General features: G+C 44.2%; 1 protein-coding gene across 4 annotated transcripts in view; it reads left to right on the forward strand.

The window, feature by feature from the left end:
- The window catches only part of SNX25 (sorting nexin 25), a 90,117-nt gene that overhangs the window by 34,292 nt on the left and 35,522 nt on the right, over nucleotides 1-20,303 (forward strand). For all 4 annotated transcript variants that reach the window (XR_005721489.1, XM_040243064.1, XM_040243062.1 and 1 more), the window contains exon 6: nucleotides 16,414-16,484. Coding sequence is in view for 3 of the 4 variants with exons in the window: in XM_040243064.1 (XP_040098998.1) it covers nucleotides 16,414-16,484 (71 nt within the window). In the remaining variant the exon portion in view is untranslated. The remainder of the gene's footprint in view (nucleotides 1-16,413; nucleotides 16,485-20,303) is intronic.

Genomic DNA, 20,303 nt, shown 5'->3' on the forward strand with positions numbered 1-20,303 from the left:
TTATTTAGACTAAGTGAAACATCTTTGTTTCATACATGTTTGAAAAAAGATGAACAGGTGTGTGTCTAGTTGCTCAGTCGTGTCTGACTCTTTGCGACCCCTTGGACTGTAGCCCTCCAGGCTCTTCTATCCATAGGATTTCCCAGGCAAGAATACTGGAATGAGTTGCCATTTCTTCCTCTGGGATCTCCCGACCCAGGGATCAAACCCTCATCTCCTGCTTGGCGGGGGGATTCTTTACCACTGCATAACTTGGGAAGCCTGAAAGAAAGATGAGTATTTTCTAAAGGAAATAGTCACTCAGCTCTGCTAGACTAGAATGCATTAAACAAACAACAGCAAAAAACCCCTGAATGTGCTGTTTGCAGTTCTGCAGTAGAACTACAAAAAAAACTTTGTTTTCTTTTTTTCTGAGTCAGCATGAGATGCTTTCATTGTAGGGTTATAGAGCTAGAAATGCATCCGGCAGGCGCATCCCTGGCTGTATATTAGAATCAACCAGACTTTTAAAAATTACAGCTTGAGATCCCACTATCTCTTTGAGGCTACTTCCTCGTTCTTCTCTAGCCTCCAAAATGTCAAACTGAGGATATGGGAGCTAGACTGGGTTAATATTTTGAATTTTCTGGGTCTTCTAGTAGGAGCAGTGAACAGCTCTGCTAACAAAACAGGAGCCGGTAATCTGAATGTTGTGTTGATGCAGGATGGTAAAGGGCAGCTGATTAGATTCCAGTGATGGAGTGGCTGGTGGGGTGATAGCCACCCTCAAGGAAAGGCAGAGAGCCTCGTTCAGAGCTAAGATGCACTCACCTGTGAAATGGGGCAGTCACAGCCAGACTAGAGAAAAGACCACATGTTCCTTTATTTTGAAGATAAAGCGGGCGTCGAAGTGAACATTAAGCAAAGGAGAAGTGAAAGGCCCCGATGGAACCTTTTGTAAACAAGTAGGCAGGTTGTGGTCCAGGAATCTGGCATATCCAGGGCTGTCTGCCTTCTGAAATTCTTAAGGTTATTTGTGAAAAGTTATTTGCTCCTCCATGGAAAGTTATTTGTGAAAATTATTTGCTCCTCCATGGAAAGTACAGATAGATGCCTAGGCTTCACCCCTGGGAACTTTGTTATAACTGGTCTGGAGTAGAACTGGGGCACCAACTTCCCAGGGGATCATAATATGCGATTAAGACCCCAAGAATGTGGTGTCTCTTTTAAATGTAGTATCCTCCCACCTGCTGCCAGTCTGAAGTTTTTGCCAAATGTCTTGTCATGTAATTCATTCTATTCTGATTCTTTGAAAACGACTTACACTGTATGAGGTGCACAGTAACTCTGATAGGGGAATACTAACTGATCCGGGCCCCTCATTCTTCTGCCAGGGTTACTGTCACGAGCGAAGGGCATCTTACCCCTGACCTTCCCGAGAGACGTGTTTAACCTGAGGTTTCTCAGCCTTGGCAAAACTGACACGTGGAGCCAGATGATCCTTTGTTGTGGGGGTTGTTCAACTTAATGTAGAACATAAGCAGCGCCCCTGGCCTCCACCCGCTGAATGCCGGCAGCACCCCCAGAGTTGTGACAGCGCAGAACGTCTCTGGACGTTGCCGTGTGTCCTCTGGGGGACAAAAATGTTCCTGCTTAGGAGCCACTGGTGTAACTCCAAGAACAGTTTGGAGATACTGAACTTATATTGTACATGCTTGCTTGGTCTCTTCAGTTGTGCCCGATTCTTTGCAACCCTGCCTGCCAGGCTCCTCTGTCAGTGGAATTCTCCAGACAAGAATACTGGAGTGGGCTGCCATGCCCTTCTCCAGGGGATCTCCCTGACCCAGGGGTCTATGTCTCTTGCATTGGAAGGCAGGTTCTTTACCACTAGTGCCACCTGGGAAGCCCTGTCTTATATTAGTTAGGTTTAGATTCAGCTGAAAATTAGAAAACCCACAGAATAATGATGACTTGTCAAAGAACAGAGGGTGTATTCTTCCTTACACAGAAGTCTGGAGTCCCCAGTGGGGTCCCAACCTTCTCAAGGACCCAGGCTCCTCCTAGCTCACTGCTCTGCCCTCCTGTATTCCAGAGGCCTCATGGTTAGGATGTTCTCTAGGATCTCACCCCAGGAAGTGGGAGGGAGGCCAGGAAAGATGGTGGCATAGGTCATGCATGCACTGCTTGTCTTTTAAGGAAATTTCTAGAAGCTGCTACATGACCTTTTTGTTTATGCTGTGTTGGTCAAAACAATTGAGAAAAAAACAAGTCTTTTTCTAGGCACCCTTAGGCTTAGTTATAAATGGAGGGTTCTATTACTAAGGAAGATTAAAGAATGGGTATGGAATAGGCAGGTAGGCATGTTTGCCCCGGTCCTATGTGCTGTGGGTTAGAGTAAGGCAGAGCAGCACTGCTTCCCACACAGGCAGTGGGAAGGTGCTTTCCTGGCCTGGACGTTCGCCACGGTTAAGGAGATGCCAAGCAATTACTCAAGAAAGGAAAGCTCTTTTTGTTTTAAGCTACCATTTGTTGACAATCTAATGTGTATCCAGCACAATGCAAGATTCTTTGTAATAATCATCTGATCCTTATAACCCCCATGTACAATAGGTGTGTGTTGCTCATGGCTTGGTTGAGGAGAGCAAAGTGACTTGCCCTGGATCAAAGCTAATCAGTAACAGAGCTGGTATTTGAACTCGAGTCTGTCTGACTTCACACACATTTGTAGAGCTGGGTGACCTGCCAGTCAGGCAGGCAGAGAACAGCAGTGAGACACGGCCTCAGTCTTGTGGGATTGCCTGCTGGCATGGAGATGACTCTACTGTTGGTAGGGCTTGGCAGGCACCAACCCTGCCATAGGTATAACTCACGCAATAACCATCAGAAGTGCCATCATCTTTTATTAAGACAGTGACAGACCGCCAGAGAAACGAGTAGTAATAAAGTAAATCAGAGCAGCCTGTCACTGCCATAATCTCATTTACTGCCAGCCTGATCTTTATTAGATTTTTCAGTTCTGTATTTATTTCTGACCCTCATTTAGAGAGCAGTGTGGAAAACCTAAAAATAGAGAGGAAATTCTAATAATAAACAAAAGGTTAAAATTAAAGATTATTTAGCTTGGAGAAGAGAAGGAAACCTTTTATCTAGCACATACTGAGATTGGTATGGTGTTTTCAGTTTTACTAAAGCAAGAGGCAGTGGTTCTGACTGGATTAACTGAAGAGATCGTGACTAACATTAGCATGGGTTACTGAGAGGGTTTCTAATTATTTTTTCTTTGGCTATCATAATGCACTGGATTTTTCAACTCTGAATCAGTTTAGGTACATCTGCACATGAAGATAAGATATTAAAAATAATAAAATTCTTAAAATCTCATGCTGCTGTGTAGAAAAATTCAAATTATTTGAATGTTTAGTGTTTTGAACAGGATTCTGAAAATGTGAATCTTGAGCAGTAAATAGGGTCACGTTATTGAGGAATAAGAAAAAAAGAAGTCAAGCATACTTAAGACAACCCATTGCAGTGTGCCAGAAATCAGTGAGCATGTGTAAACTGCTAAGGAAGGCTCGTGTGGGCGGACAGGGAGATGGAAATGCAAACTGTAAAACAGAGGCCTGGCAAATCTTTATGAAAAGAATAAATGAATATAAGTTTAGTTTTAAAACACACATTAAAATGCGAGACTGCCTATGAAAATGTCTAAAAGATCTTTCAGTTTTATGAAAAAATAAAAGTACACTGACTTGAGAATACAATTCCTTCCAATGTCTGAGAAATAGCAGAGGGCACTGAGGCAGGGGTTAAACATATCCCAGGGCACAAGTTATTTTTATTTAGGAGGCAAGATTAAGTGTTGGCAGCAATTAAAATGTGACATGAGAAGGGGGATTTTGGTGTGAAGTTGATGCTGTCGCTGAAAGTAAAGGATCTATTATGTGCTTGTGTTTGGAGCAGCTCTGGCACTGGGTTAGTTGTGGGTAAGTGTTCCCTGCTTTACGAATGACAGAACCCCAAGTCAGTTTATGTAAAGCACTTGGCCCAAGACCTGCGTATTTCTAATTGTTAGCTGGTACTAGTATTTTTACTGTTTGTAATCACTAGACCAAGGCTTGCAGATGGACTTAATATGATTGTGAAGACTGGGCAGCTCCTCAAGGCCTGTGAGGATACAGCGTTTCATCTTAGGGTTTGAGGAGCTGTCATGATCAGGCCCATCTAGTCAACGCTTTGGTTTTTCCAGTAATCATTTTCGGATGTGAGAGTTGGACCATAAAGAAGGCTAAGCGCTGAAGAATTGATGCTTTCAAACTGTGGTGCTGTAGAAGGCTCTTGAGAGTCCCTTGGACAGCATGGAAGTCAAACCAGTCCATCCTAAAGGAAATCAACCCTGAATGTTCATTGTAAGGATTGATGCTGAAGCTGAAGCTCCAATACTTTGGCCACCTGATATGAAGAGCTGACTCATTGGAAAAGACCCTGATGCTGGGAAAGATTGAAGGTGGGAGGAGAAGGGGACAACAGAGGATGAGACGGTTGGATGATACAGCTGACTCGATGGACATGAGTTTGAGCAAACTCCGGGAGATAGGGAAGGACAGGGAAGCCTGGTGTGCTGCAGTCCATGGTGTTGCAAAGAGTCAGACATGACTGAGCAACTGAACAACAACATCAATAGCAATGGTCTTGTCTATCTTGAAATCTGATCCATCTTCAGGTAAAGGCATAGGGCAAATGAAGACCTCAGTGTCACTTTTATTACTGATGGATCATGGAGAACATGGTTTACATATGCGGGCAGCACACTGGCTAAAACTGAGTTTCAGCATTAGACGTTCTTTCCTGCCCAGCACTGCTGGACTAGAATCCCTCTCCTTGTGCCTGCTCATCCCTGGCGGGCATGGTCCACTTGCCGCAGGGATGTGGTTCCCCAAGGCAGGAACTCATACCCCTGAGAGGAAAGGGCACGGGAGGGCAGCACGGCACTTGCCCAGTTTCTCCTCCTCTGTGATCACATGAAAAGCCTCTTCGTCTTGGGAGGAGAGGACTGAGAGACAGATGGAGAGAGGCCAGGGGTGGAGCTTCTCGGACTTTAAACATGAAGGGTTTGAGAGTAGGGTGAGGTCTATGGGTACTGCCTGTCTCATTAAAAAAACACAAAACAGAGACAAACATCATGGTGCTCACAGACCTTCCCTGCCATCCAGTGGTTAAGACTCCACCCTTCCACTGCAGGGGGTTCAACCCCTGGTCAGAGGAGCTAGGATCCCACATGCCACGCAGTGTGGCACAAAAAACGAAAACAAAAATTTTTTTACAGATGATTGAGGGAACAGAAGAACTTGTGATTTACAAGTAGTGAAGAGTGGTGAAGGCTGGTGGAGGTGGTTTGCTGGTCCTTGTGAGCAGCTGGTTTCTGTGGCGGGAGGGTTTTCCTTAGCCCTGACTTGCAGCATCTGGCGGTTCCCCTAGTGTCCACACTGCCAGCACGGCCAGTGGAAAGCCACCAGCGTGACGTCAGCACATGCGGAGCTGGGAGGAGACCCACAGAGTATGTGTTCATGCAGCATTTCCAGTACATTGACCCAGTGGGTGTAAAGAACCTCCCACAGAGATAAGAAATCATTGAAATCATTAGGAACCAGTGAGTTTTGAGTACTTTTAATCCTAAAAAAAATGGTCAGTTCAGTCAGTGCAGTCGCTCAGTGGTGTCTCACTCTTTGTGACCCCATGGACTGCAGCACACCAGGCCTCCCTGTCCATCACCAACGTCTGGTTTACCCAAACTCATGTCCCTCGAGTCGGTGATGCCATCCAGCCATCTCATCCTCTGTTGTCCCCTTCTTCTCCCACCTTCAATCTTTCCCAGCATCAGGGTCTTTTCAAATGAGTCAGTTCTTCGCGTCAGGTGGCCAAAGTATTGGAGCTTCAGCTTCAGCATCAGCCCTTCCAATGAATATTCAGGACTGATTTCCTTTAGGATGGACTGGTTGGATCTCCTTGCAGTCCAAGGGACTTGTCAAGAGTTTTCTCCAGCAGCGCAGTTCAAAAGCATCAATTCTTCAGTGCTCAGCTTTCTTTATAGTCCAGCTTTTACATCCGTGCATGACTTTGTGTCATTTTAATAACGGTGGGCTTAATTCCTGAAACCCAGCAGCCGGCTCTCCAGAGCCCGCCCAGGACTGGCGGGCTGACTCCAGCCCTGCAGTGAGTAAGTCGTGGCCACGCATGTCCTGTCTTTCGATGTCCTGCACTTGATGCAGTTCTTCTAAAGGCAGATGAGCATTAACAACGTAAGAGGTCAATGTCTCATGAAGCATCGAGCGTCGAGGCAGACCCTGGCCACCAGCACTGGCTCAGGGGTCCGACAGGCCTGGATTTCACTGACCTGGCTTGCCCTGTGGCTTCACTGCTAGCCGCGTGCATGGCCGGAGGCAAGTCGCTTCCACGCTGAGCCTCAGTCTTAACTGTGAAACAGAAAATAGTTCCTATTGCCTAGGGTTATCATGATAATTAAATGAGATAATGCATGTAAGGCAGGGCATGCTAGGCTCTGGGTAAGAGCTGAAAAAATAAGTTGTCAGAAGGAGGAGGAACACTATCAGATCCTGACTTGAACACTATTAATGGAGGTGATGACGTGACACAGTATATCTTATTGCAGAAAAACTTGGTTCAAAACGTATGAAAAGTCATTGGGACATTTTTGGTATAGAAGATAAAACTAGGCAACTGAAGGTGATACGTGGAAGACATTCTCAATGAAAATGCTTTATATAAGAATTGGGAATGGAACATATAGCAGTGGTGCTAGTAAACACTTTATAACAATATTAATGTCATAAAAATATGAGGAACACGGGTAGAAATGAGATACGGGCAGCAAGGAAAACTTTGGCATTCTTGAGGTTAACTCAAGGGCACCAGCTGGCCAGCATGACAGAGCTTTGGCTGCTTCTGTAACGTGCAATTTCTGTAGACTCTGGAAACTAGCAAATGAATGTACAGTCGTTATTTTAGGAAGATTAAAAGATACAACCAAGATTAAGAAAATAGAAATTACTTATTGCAGACAGATAAAAACTACGACTACTTGACATGTACATTTCCAGATTATTTTCTGTATATATAGCATGAAGTGTGTGTGTGTGTGTTTACATACACTCTGGATTCCTCAGGCTGCTCTGGTGCAGAACTTTCTAGCTAGAATGACTAAAGCACAGTGTGTGGGTATGCAGGGATGAGGGTGCCCTCACGCACGAGGTGGCTGGGATGGTGGTCACCCCGTGTCCTGATCAGATACTGTCACTTGCTGTGTGTGCTGCAAGTGGGAAAAGGCTGGGAAACGTGCCTTAGACTCTTGGTGAAATCAGCCGCCTTCTGCACACTGGAAAAGTGGCGGGGGGGAAGTGCCTCTTTCTCCTGAATCTTAACTGAAAATTTCCCCTGTTTGTGCTATAGCTCTGGGTACTTCCTGCTTAAGACCATTAAATATACCTCCTGAAAAGATAGCTCAGGAGCTTGTTGTCATCCTCAGTAGTACTCAGACCAAAAAGCTAAAATTAGATACTTCTCTTTGTTCATAATATTAGTGAAGATTAAAAATTTGACACCTAGTGTGTTATCAAGAGTGTCCTGCGGGTTGAAATTACGTCCTTTCTGTTACAGCTTTTATAATCTGAACAACAGGGCACAAAATATGCATTCTTTCAGATAGATTCATTATTCATAAGAATTTATGTTAAGAAAGTAATCAGGAATATAAGAAAAGATTTCTCCAAGAATGTTTCTTGTAATTTTTATTTAAAATAGAGAAATGCTTGAGATAATTAAAAACATCTAACAATAAGGGTCGGTTAAAAAAGTTTTGGCTTGAGATAATTAAAAACATCTAACAATAAGGGTCAGTTAAAAAAGTTTTGGCTCACCTGTACAGTGGATTGCCATGTAATAATAGTGTGGAAACAGAATATTTAATACTGTTGGGAGACAGTAACTATTGTACTGCAAAGAGATCAAACCAGTCAGTCCTAAAGGAAATCAGTCCTGAATATTCATTGGAAGGACTGATGCTAAAGCTGAAACTCCAATACTTTGGCCACCTGATGCAAAGAAAAGATTGATTGGAAGAGACCCTGATGCTGGGAAAAATTGAAGGCAGGAGGAGAAGGCGATGACAGAGGATGAGATGGTTGGATGGCATCACTACTCAATGGACATGAGTTTGAGTAAGCTCCAAGAGTTGGTGATGGACAGGGAAGCCTGGCATGCTGCAGTCCATGGGGTTGCAAAGAGTCCGACATGACTGAGCGTCTGAGCTGAACTGAACTATAGATTTATAAATTATAGAGAACTTCCCTGGTGGTCCAATAGCTTAGACTCCGAGCTCCCGATGCAGGGGACCTGAGTTTGATCCCAGGTCAGGGAAGTTGATCCCATATGCTGCAAATAAGACCTGCGCAGCCCAATAAATAAATAATAAATAAATAAAATTTAAAAAGAGGTTTGAAGCAAAAATTCCATCTTATAAAACAGAAAGAAAATCATGTTTGCATAGAAAAAATGTTATAAAGATACCACATGTTAATAGCGGTTAACTTTGAATTCCGTAGTTTGTGTACTTTCTCATTTTCTTGAAAGAGCGTTATGTTACTTCAGAGAAAGTAAAAATTGGCTCAGACCGAGAAAGTAAAATCTGCCTGTCCATTTATCAAGCTGGTGGGAGCAGACACTAAAACCAGCTACCAGGTTAACAGGAAATAGTATTTCTTCCAAATACACCTGTAATATGTTATGATGATACTCCCTTCTGAGCAACCCCTGCTTTCTTATTCACTGAAAAGCACGCCTCTCTAAATTTTATCAGAAACTTTGCTGCGTGAAATTATATCAGTAGGAATGACACATCCTATTCTTGCCTGGAGGGTATCAGTCACTTTGACATAGAGCAGCAGCCCCATTTTAACCCAGAGTTGCAGATACGGGTTTCTGGACTCAGCATCCTACATTGACCTTAACTTGGTAGTTTCCAAGGCAGTAGAGCCCTGGGTTCATCTGAAATTGACCCTTTTATAAGCCCTGCTTTGAGCTTGTCACAGCACCGCTTCATTTACATTTCATCCACACCCTGCCTTTCCCCAGAATCCTATGGTAACTTTTATCTTTTTCTTTGGGGAGATGCCCCATGGTTCCTCTTGTTCATGGCAGTGGGTCAGGAAGCCTGATGTTCTGGGACTATAATGACCCTGGTGGTCAGGCTGAGACTCTCATAGGAAAAAAAAAGTGAGGTTACTTATTATAAAATGGCTTCTATATATATTTTACAAGCACACACACACCATCCCCCTAAACAACACAGATCTAAAGAGTCAGCAGCAGTGTTAAAGGACAGTAATTGTGATACTTGTTAAACTCTCACTGTGAGGCAGATGCAGTTCCAGATATTTTAAGTTCTCTCATGTAACTTCATAAAAATCCTATGAGGAAAAATGCTGCTATTCCTCTTTTTACAAATGAGGACTCTTGAGTTTTAAAAGCTTGAAAAATTTCCCCAGGGTGACAGTGTAAGCATTGAAAGCAGCATTTGAACAAAGCCCATCTGGTGCCAGAGCTCACATTCTTTATATTTTATATTTATATATTAATATTTGGCTGTGGGATCTAGTTCCCTGACCAGGGATTGAACCCAGGTTCCTGCATTGGAGCACAGAGTCTTAGCCATTGGATGCCAGAGAAGTCCACAAAGCTCACATTCTTAACTACTCTGATATACTTTCTAAATTATCCAGCAGATAATGGTAGTGTCATGGACATGGGAGATGGCGCCAGCTTAGCTAGCAGAAATCGCCATGGCTTCATTTTTTAAACATTTTACGTGAAGTCTCTTTAATGGAAACATTATCCCTAGCCTAGTACAGAGTAGCCTGTGGCAGTTCTGAAACACTATTTTAAAATTTCTGATTTTCTTCTTAAAACATTTGTATGTGTATGATATTCTGTTCCATGGTAGAACCTTGCTCATTTTAATATAAGATGGTATTTTAAACCATTTACCATGTTGTACACCTGAATTTATCCACAGCCTTTGACTCTCCTAAGATGTTGCAGCATGTACACTCCCAAGACAGCTCTAAAGTCATATTTCAAGGATGTGCCTAATGAAGTGGAGAGACTAATTTTTTTGGTTTGGCTTCTAAATAATTTTGAAATCAAGTCTGATAGGATCCCAAAGCTGTTCTGAACATTTGATAGTAGAAAGTGTTGATTTCCAAGGTAATTATTTTGAAGGCTGGTGCTTCCCAAGTAGCGCAAGTGGTAAGGAGTCCACCTGCCAGTGCAGGAGACGCAAGAGACACAGGTTCAGTCCCTGGGTCAGGAAGATCCCTTGGAGCAGGAAATGGCAACCCACTCCAGTATTCTTGCCTGGGAAATCCCATGGACAGAGGAGCTGGAGGGCTACAGTCCACAGGGCCACAACGAGTCAGACACGACTGAGTGACCGAGCACGTGTTTTGAAGGACTGTGTAGCATTCAGGCGAGATTAAGGTCGTTGGGGAGGGTTTATAAAAATAATCTTGGTCTAAGTCTTTATTAATTTAGCTAAGTGTAAAAAAGTGAAGGGAGGTGAGGTGGCGACTCAGTGGCAGGCACCAGCAAGCTTTGGGTGACTTTTTCATTATCCTTGAGACAAAGATGCTCTGGGTAGGACCTTGCGAGGATTGGAAAGAGCTGAATTCTTACTATACTGCTTCCTCCTAAGACTTGAGTTTACATCATCATTTTAGAAAAAGAGATACTAACAATCTGCTCTTCTGATCAAGAGGAAGCCTACAAATAATAGTCTTCCCAGTGGTTGAACTGAACTTGGCACCAGCAAGGCTGTGTCGTTCTCTGGAGGGGACGAGCCAAGTGAGTGCCAGGTACCCTCCCCGATAGCTCCTCAGACAACCAGCAAGGCTGTGCCATCAGCCTTGGCCAGCATTTGGAATGAAAAGTCCTTCCTTTCCTGCTTTGCCTTTTGGTATCAAGTGAAAATGAGTTCTGCAGATTCAGTCAGCATCTTCAGATGCCTCCTGTGTGCTGGGCACCATGTGAGGAGGGTCTGGTATCTGTAAAGATGAATTGACTCTGGACCCTCGATTCTTTCCCCTGTCATCAGGGTGTTTGCTGTTCAAAACAGAAGACCCCTGTGGATGTAAATCACTAAATGTGAAGTAAGACAGTCAGGCCAGAAGTAGAGTGTGAAGAGCTAAAGAAGTGGGTAGGAGCACATATTTCCTGCTGTAGGTGAGAGGGATCTAGGAAGCTTCAGAGAGGAGTTGGCTGAGGCTTGAATGTTTTGGAGTGATTAAGATTTCAGCAGGTGAAGAGGCGAGGTGAGGTGTAGGAGGGAGAAGAAACGAAGCAGAGCCCGGCTGGTAGGAAAGAGCTGGAGTGTGTTTGGAGTGTTGCATGTGGCCTGGTTTGCCCGGAAGATGGTATCCAAGAGGGATGTGGAAGGCAGTTTGGCTGGAAAGATGGTCTGGCCTTGGCTGTGCTGATAAACTGTGAAGGGCCTTAGACATGCTAAACACTAACCTGTTGAATTTTAGGGAAGCTGGAAAATGGCTAAGAGCTTGAGCTTTAGCATCATCAAGCCCTAGGTTATCATGCTGGTTCTTCTACTTAAAAGCAGTGAAACCTTGTATAGATTTCTTAATTCCCCTGAGCTCCAGTTTCTCCCTCTGTAGTGTGGGGTTCATTACAGTACGTTGTGAGGATTAAATGAGGTAATGTAAAGTATTTAATTAGGTACCTGGTACCTGATGAAAGGAGTCAGTCAGCTGATGTTACTTTAGAATTCTGTGGACTTGTTTGAACATGCCTCTTCCTTAGATGGCATGTATTATCTCAGTACCACTGGTGAGTTATTTGTTCCGGAGTGTGAATCACTGAGAACACCCAGAGAACAGATTGTTCAGGGTGTTATGTGCACCTGTTAACTGTTACAGATGTTAACACTTAGGAATTTAGCTCTTTGGTTTGGACCACTATCACAAATAAACCATAGAATGGGTGGCTCAAAGAACAAATGTTTTTCTCTCCTGGTTCTGGAGTTTGGAGGGTCCGAGATCAAGCCACTGGTAGTCAGACTGGGTGTCTGGTGAGGGTCTTGCTTCTTGGTTCAACAGTAGTCTTCTCGCTCTGTCCTTACGAGGTGGAGAGAGCTCTCTGGGGTCTCTTTAATATGGGCATGGACCACCCTTGAGACCTAATGACCTTTCAGAGGTCCTTCCTCCAAACACCATGACACTGGGATTTAGGCTTCACCTGTGACTTTTGCAGGGGACACACACACTCCGTCCCTGGCACTCTGAAATATTTACTGCCAAGTTAGGCTCGGTTGAAGAATTCAAGACTCAATCCCTATTTTCTAAAGGCTCCTGATCTAGTTGGAGATAAAAACAGCATATCTTTTTTCATAGACAAACCTGCAATTTTGTTTAGGCTCCAACATTTTTGTTTTAGGCTTTACTTGTACTTAAAAGCACTGAGACCTTGTATAGATTTTTTTGGTTAATTTATTTATTTTAATTGGAGGCTAATTACTTTACAGTATTGTAGTGGTTTTTGCCATACATTGACATGAATCAGCCATGGGTGTACATGTGTTCCCCATGCTGAACCCCCTTCCCACCTCCCTCCCCATCCCATCCCTCAGGGTCATCCCAGTGCACCAGCCCTGAGCACCCTGTCTCATGTGTTGAACCTGGACTGGCGATCTGTTTCCCATATGCAAATATACTTGTTTCAGTGCTGTTCTCTCAAATCATCCCACCCTCGCCTTCTCCCACAGGGTCCAAAAGTCTGTTCTTTACATCTGTGTCTCTTTTGCTATCTCACATATAGGGTCATCATCACCATCTTTCTAAATTCCATAAATATGCTTTAATATTGTATAGATTTCTTAATCCCCCTGAACTCCAGTTTCTCCCTGTGTAGTGTGGGGTTCATTATAGTACCTTGTGAGATTTAAATTAGATAATGTAAAATAAAGTATTTAGTTAGGTACCTGGTACCTGATGAAAGGAATCTGTTAGCTGGTATTACTTTAGAATTCTGTGGATTCGTTTGAACATACTTCTTCCTCAGATGGCATTAAGCTCACTGCTTACATTTAAGTACAAGACTTGTTACCATGTTAAAAAGAAGGGCGAGGCCCCGAAAGCCCCAAACACACCGTTTTCTTCATTCACAGGATTCTTTGTGGAAAATAGTAGATAAATGGGTGATATTATAGAGCAGAAGTAATTTAGGATTTCAGAGAGGAGAAATGTTGATGTGAATGAGAGGGATTGAGGATAACCTGAGGGAAGAAATAATATATGCAAGATCTGATTAGGTGGCCAAAAAGGGAGGTTGTTTTCAGAAGGAAACAGCATAAGCCAAAGCCTGGCAAGTGGCTACAGTTTGAGGAGAGCTGTGTGGAAGCCATCCTGACTTCACTTCAGGTTTCTATGGGGCTTGAGCGAGGGGGCCAGCGCCGGTTGCTGAGGGACCCACAGGCTGGAGCAGAGGGGTCCTCTTCTGGGGAGGAGGCTCAAACCCTCCAGGGACCTCCCTGGAGGAGGAGGCGCTGAGAGTGGTCCTTGAGGAAGGGGCTTTGAGAGCACTGCACAGCGTGGGTTGGGTGGGAGATAGGTTGACATGAAGGAAACAGGCCATCCAGCTAATGCAGCTGACCCATGGGTGAGAAGGGTGGTGTCTAGAGGAAGAGGACGAGAGGAACTTGTTTAAAGATTCAGGACTTGGAGATTCATATTTACGGGAGGGCGGATATCAAAGATGGTATTTCGAGCCTACAGGATAGAAAAGATGGGGCTCGTGTGGAAATGGAGAGGGGAGGAAAGCTTCCTGTGCAGGAAGGAAGGTAAGTCTAGTGTGAACTGGCTCAGATACGGAAGTAGTTTGGGAACAGTTATAAGATGACGTATAATTCTACCAGTTTAATGCAGTTGTTCTTTCCTTTATATCTCTGTTTTGCATTGTAGCCCTGGTTCATAGACCCACATATTTAGATACCTGCAATCATAAATATACCTGCCATTTTGCATTTTAGAATCATTAAAATCTATTATGTAGTCTTCATTATTACAGATATTATAGGCTGTTTTCTCCGTCTGATATATCCCTGGAGCTTTCTGAAAGCAGACACCATACTGGTGTTACTTCTGTGTGTCTAGAACCTAGGAAACGATTAACAAGTGTTTGTTTAATGAAAGCATATTGACCACATAAATTATTCTTGTGCTGTTTCTTTGTAGAAGTTGCTACAACAAGCCTATGGAGTTTGGTGACATGCATTTGAGTTGCCTGGAAAAAGTCAGTGCTTTCTGCTTGTAGACCCTAAGTCCAAGGTTAAAATAAAGGGTTGGTTAGGGAGTGTTAGACTTTGATGATTCCAGGTTTGTGTTTGCTTCTTATAAGCTATTTCCTCATCTGTTCAGTAACTGGTGGGAAAAATCACATGAAAAACTGTCTTTGTGTTTTACCATTAATGAAGGAATTCAGGTGGCTCTATCACACAACTGTAATGGTCATTAATGTCCTAGCAACGCTTCCTTTTGCAGAACATCACCCAAGTGTGTGTTCAGCCTGGAGATAACTTCTCCATGTATGGAGACTTCAGAAAGTTCTCTGCCAGTCAGGTGGCATTTGGCCACGAGCCACATTGACGCATGGTTACTTGAACAAGTCAGGGCTTTATGGCCCTCAATACCAGAAAGTCCTGAGATGGCCAGGCCAGGGCTGCAGTCACGGCTTAGTGGTGTCTCTGGACACCTGAGCTCCTTCCATCTTCTCCCATCACCACGTGGCTTTCATCCTTGGGGGTGCTGCGCCTCTGTCCCGCTGCATCCTTGTCCCAGGCAGGAGAACTAAGGAAAGTCAGGGACAAAAGATGAAGGGGGAGTCCGCCCCTGTAGGAAGCCTTCCTGGAACCCCCTCCCGGCTAGTTCTGCTCATGTCTCGTCGGCTAGAACTATTTCAGATGGCTGTCCCTAACTGCTTGGAAGAAGGTTAGCATTTTTGTCTGGGGCCTTGCTTGCCCCGATCAGCATGATCCAGTTAGTGGGGAAGAAGGAGATGAAGGGTGTTGGCAAACGGCAGTCTGCCACAGGCGACCGCTGGCCAGTGCTCCTGACAGCCCGTTCTCTGAGGGGTGGGGTAGCATCAATATTCATATGACGCAAAGGAAGAAATAAAAAGATGTGAATCTGAACCCATGAAGAGCTATGACTGATGAATTCGAGTCACCCAGGTATTAGTTGAAAAGCAGAAGAACATGTTTTGTGCTCTAAAAGCCAGCCAAGGGAACTCCCTGGCAGCCCAGGGGTTAAGGACTTGGGGCTTTCACTACCGTAGGCCTGAGTTCAACCTCTGGCTGGGGGATGAGGATCCAGCAAGCCAGGTGGCGGGGTTAAAAAAAAAAGCCAGCCAGATGTAGCATTAAATCTTAAAATGCTGCTAAGATTGTGTTCTGATAAAGAGTTAATGTTACATAGTTTTATTACAAGCAAGTTCTTAGTATAATTAAGGGCTGAGAAACACTCAGGATTGATGAGTTTCATTAGGGAAATACTTAATAATAATTGAATAGCGCCTGAGAACTTGGGTTTATAACCTACCTGACATGAACGTGCTCAAAATAGCCATCGTTCTAGGATTATACTTGGTCTAAAAATGTAAGGTTTTCTTTTTCCTGAAGCAGAGGTGTTCTCAGTCACACATACATATTCCTGGAGCCGTCTGTCACCCACAGCTTCCTCACATTGACACAATCCCAGGTCCTGGGGGAAAACGTCCCATGAACCACCATATCTTATAATGATGGAGTATTCCCTAAGTGTTACCTCTAGTAAAGGTTATAGATGGAAGTGTTCTATCTGCACAGTCCACTGTGGTTTATGAGGTCCGTGAGGCGGCTCAGCACTTCAAGTGTGGATGGTGCAACGAGGAACTAAAATTGTGATTTAAGTAGCCCACAGGGAGGGCTCATGGTCACCTTCCTGGACAGTGCGGGTCTAGGAGGTAGAATCAGTAGGGTTCTGGTTACCAGTGTCGGGGAGGGCTCTGGTGGGGGGTGAAGGAGGGGGAGGAGTCGCTCATGACCTCAGGGTTTCCTTCTTTAGTTGGGAGGCAGGTGGGAATGCTTCTGTACAGGGAATGGAGGTGGGGGTACGTTCACGACTCTTGCATTCAGGCCTCAGGAATGAGTAGCCTATGGCGCAGCACCCAGCCTGCTGACTTCATCCGTGTTGGATGGTTTTCATGATGCTTATGCAGGATTCACCGTGTTACAGTTGATCACTACAAATAGAGTCTGAAATTCTCCCTGAAAATAGTCTTTCCTTCCTGTTCCATCTTTAATTGTTCTCTCTTTTCAATACTCAGGTATCAAATTGTAGTGGAGATAATCCAGGCAACAACAATCAGCAGCTTCCCGCAGCTGAAGAGGCACAAAGGTAAGAACCAGTTCCTTTTCTTTGCTTTTACGTCCTGAAGGTCCTGGGTCTAGTTCCCCGTCTTCTCTCTCCTGTCAGAGTTTTGACATGTATACACTTAAGTATTTCAAACTTGTTAAAATATTGCTATATCAGCAAAAGAGAAAGTAAGTATGAGTTCATCCTAACAAAAACCTTTGTAGTTCTGTGTTCCCTGATAAACTTTGTGTTCATAATTTTTAGAATATTGAAGTCAGTGGGTAGAATCATGCTGCTGTTCTGTTTACATACTAAACGCAGTTTCATAGTTTTTTCTCATATTAAAAGGCTCCCCCCAAATAGAATTGTTTTGTTAGTTTTTGGAGAGCTCTGTTTTAGAGAGAGTGCAATCTGGTCAGCATCTGGGAAGCGCCTCGTCTGGATGGTAACCTCTCCCCACCGCCCCACCTGCCCGCACTGTGTCCTTAAAGCTGGACGTTCGGGCAGTGCTTGAAGTGACCATGTAGCGGTGCCTCCAGGCTGTGTGTGCGGCTCTAAGCAATCTCATGTCCAGGGTTGTTTCTTCTTAGCCTTAGTTTTGTGTTCTCTTTGTGAATAGTAAACTGAAGAAGTGTTAAAAAAAATGGACTGATGGAAGATCCTAAGAATACTTGGGATTCAAACTAGAGATGAGAGCTTTTTTTTTTAAAATGAAGGTAGAATGAATATGCTGAAATATAATTTTGTTGCTACATATAAATATGTTTGTTTCAGGCAAGTCTTTTTCAATTATAATTGTTTATTGATTAGGAATTGGTATGTAATTGTGAAAGTATTTTGGGGATTTAAAGGGAGAAAATACCCGATTGTGTGCCCTCTAAAACCTTAAGGAATCAACTAGCTGACTCTGCATGGAGTTTTCTCAGGATAACACAGGAGGGCTGGGAGGACCTCTTTACTTTGTATATTCAGGAATGTTCAAATAAGGCCTCTGAGGCTTCAATAAACTCCAGCAAATCCACACAACACTCTGAGAATGTTTCAGGTTCATAGTAGAAGACCAAATTACTCTCTTTAACAATGTAGAAATTTTAATTTGATTTTTGGTGGCTTTTTTCTTTTGGAATTTTGATGTTTTTAAGAAATAAGGTATCCAGTGGTTTTTTAATTCTTTACAGTCTCTTAACTAGTTTAATTGCTGGTACTGTTCTAGGGAAACTAAGTAGTCATAGAAATAAGAAAAAAAAAATTGAGACCATCTAACCCAGATCTTTGTCCTCTGAGAAAGAAAAATTAGGAATATTTGGAGAAACAGGTTCTTAGAGCAAATTTATAAATACTGCACAATTTATAAATTTTTTGAAGCACTTGGTCTCAGAAGTTTTAAGTGCGCTCACAAAATTTCCTTGCCTCTGACCTTATTTTATCATTCATTCTGGCCAAACATACTGGCTGAGGCGTGACTTTTACCCACTAATCCCATCAGCTGCTTGATGGTCACAGAATTTGGGAGGTTTGCTTTGCTCAGGAGGGTGGGGCCCTCATGGATGGGCTTGGTGTCTTATGAGAGAGGCTGCAGAGAGATCCCCAACCTCCCCCACCATGAGGACACAGCAGGAAGCTGGCAGTCTGCAGCCAGCATGAGGGGCTTCACCAAGGACCGCCCTGGCGCTCTAGTCTCCAGACTGTGAGAAACACGTTTGTGTTGTTTACAGCCGGCCAGTCTGTGGTGTGTGGTTATAGCTGCCCAAACTAAGACACTGGCCAAGAGCCGGCATTCTGGTAGTAATGGAACATATGCTTCGACTTCTTTGTTGCTGAAGGCGAATAAGCCCAGTATTTCAGCTCCCTCTTTTTTTTTTCTTGATAGTTTTTAATTGACTGGCAACTTTATTTTAAATTATATGGGCTTCTCGTAGGTGTGTAAGCCAGCCGAGTTATCACCATACAGTTCCTTAAGCAAGCCCTGGGATTTACTGTCCTGATGTCTAGTCTGATGTCGCTTACCCTGCAAGGCAGTGGAGGGGGCAGGGAGTCTCCACGGGGCTGGTTGGTGGGAGCCTCCCCGCCCCAGGCCTGGCCCCTGGGTCAGTTGTTTTGAAGGGTGGATCCTGTCAGCACAGGTAACAACAGGGATGAATCAGAATCCTGCTTTGGAAATTCAGACATGTCATTAAGAGAGTGGACATTTAGGCTTTAACTACTAGAACAGCTGCTTGAGAAACCATAGCTCCCCAATGCCTGGACCCCTTTTTATCCGTAGTTTATTTGTCCCTGTTCCTGTCACATCTGCAGTGAGCAAAACCTGTCAGCCCATTAAGAGGGGTATGAGGTCAATTTAGTGGGAAACTTAAAAGAAAAATCCCAGAACATCTGATTGTATCCTGTGTGTTACCCTAAATTATTATTTTCTGTTTCAGCTCCCTTTAAGGCTTTTTCTTTCCCTCACTGTTGTTCTGGGTTCTGAAATGTTAGCAAGAATAAAGTGATTCAAGAGTAATATTTATTTAGCTGACTGCAACAAAGGACAGGATGTTGATCTGAGTCTAATAGAAACTGCTCTGGATAAATACTGCACACGTGGGGGTGCCGTGCCCATCGTGCGCCTTGTATAGAGTGTAAGTAGAGAGTTTTGGAATTGAGTATACCGAGCAGAACTGTGGAAGAACTTCAGAATATACTGAATATGTATACACACATGCACAGTTACTTGTTGATAACAACCATAACGATTTCCATTAGGAATAATTTTTGAATCATATTTCTTATCTGATTTTGGATTTAAAAGTGTCCCTGCCTAAAGGAAGGAGCTATTCTGTAGACTCTAGAGGACTTTTCAGAGTCCTTTCTAATGCTCTGATTTCGTAGTATTGCAGTAATTTGACACAATTTCTAATTTATGAATGACCTAAACTTACACCGCAGGCCATTGCTGCAGGGCCTTTGCTCGGGTTTCTCTCTGCCCGGTCCCTTCCCCGGCACCCAGCGCAGCCCTGTCCCATCGCTTGCTTGTGGCCAAGGGCCAGCCGCTTCCAATACGCACCTTCTGGTGGTGGTGGCTTAGTGACTAAGTCACGTCCAGTTCTTTTGTGACCCCGTGGCCTGCAGCCCGTCAGGCTCCTCTGTCCATGGGATTCCCCAGGCAAGGATACTGGAGTGGGTTGCCATAACCTCCTCCAGGGGATCTTCCCAACCCAGGGATCGAACCCAGGTCTTACTCCTTGCAGGAGGATTCTTACCGCCTGAGCCACCAGGGAAGCCCTGTGCTCTCTGTGAAACTGAAAGTGGCTCAGTCGTGTCCAACTCTTTGTGACCCATGGACTGTGCAGTCCATGGAATTCTCCAGGCCAGGTTACTGGAGTGGGTTGTCATGCCCTCCTCCAGAGGATCTTCCCAACCCAGGGGTCAAACCCAGGTCTCCCGCATTGTGGCTGAGCCACTAGGGAATGCTCTCTAGTCTCATAATTTATATATCCAACTCTGCTCCCACCTGCCCCCCACAGAAAACTTGAGTCATTGTACGTCCTAAGAACCTGTATTTATTCAAGTAAAGTTCAGGTCCAGAGGCTTTCAGCAAGTGTGTGGTCAGTCACGTGCTGATCTGGGGCATGAACCAACATGTTCTGCACTCTTCCCACTGCCCTGCTCACTCACGGAGGCGGGTGCTCTGAGGGTCGCGCTCGGAACTCAGAAGCTGCATGCGCCAGAGCTGTGTCTTCGGTTTCTGACTCCGCTCTGCTCAAGTCACATTCTCATCTGGGAGCAGGCCTCTCCTGTAATCTGGCATGTGGATTTAACTGATGGGGCCTTATTACTTTAAAAATCTGTTGCCAGCGTGTTGGAGGGCCTTCAACCAAGCAA

The sequence above is a fragment of the Oryx dammah genome, unplaced genomic scaffold, assembly GCF_014754425.2.
Source record: "Oryx dammah isolate SB20612 unplaced genomic scaffold, SCBI_Odam_1.1 HiC_scaffold_7, whole genome shotgun sequence".
Lineage (NCBI taxonomy): Eukaryota > Metazoa > Chordata > Mammalia > Artiodactyla > Bovidae > Oryx > Oryx dammah.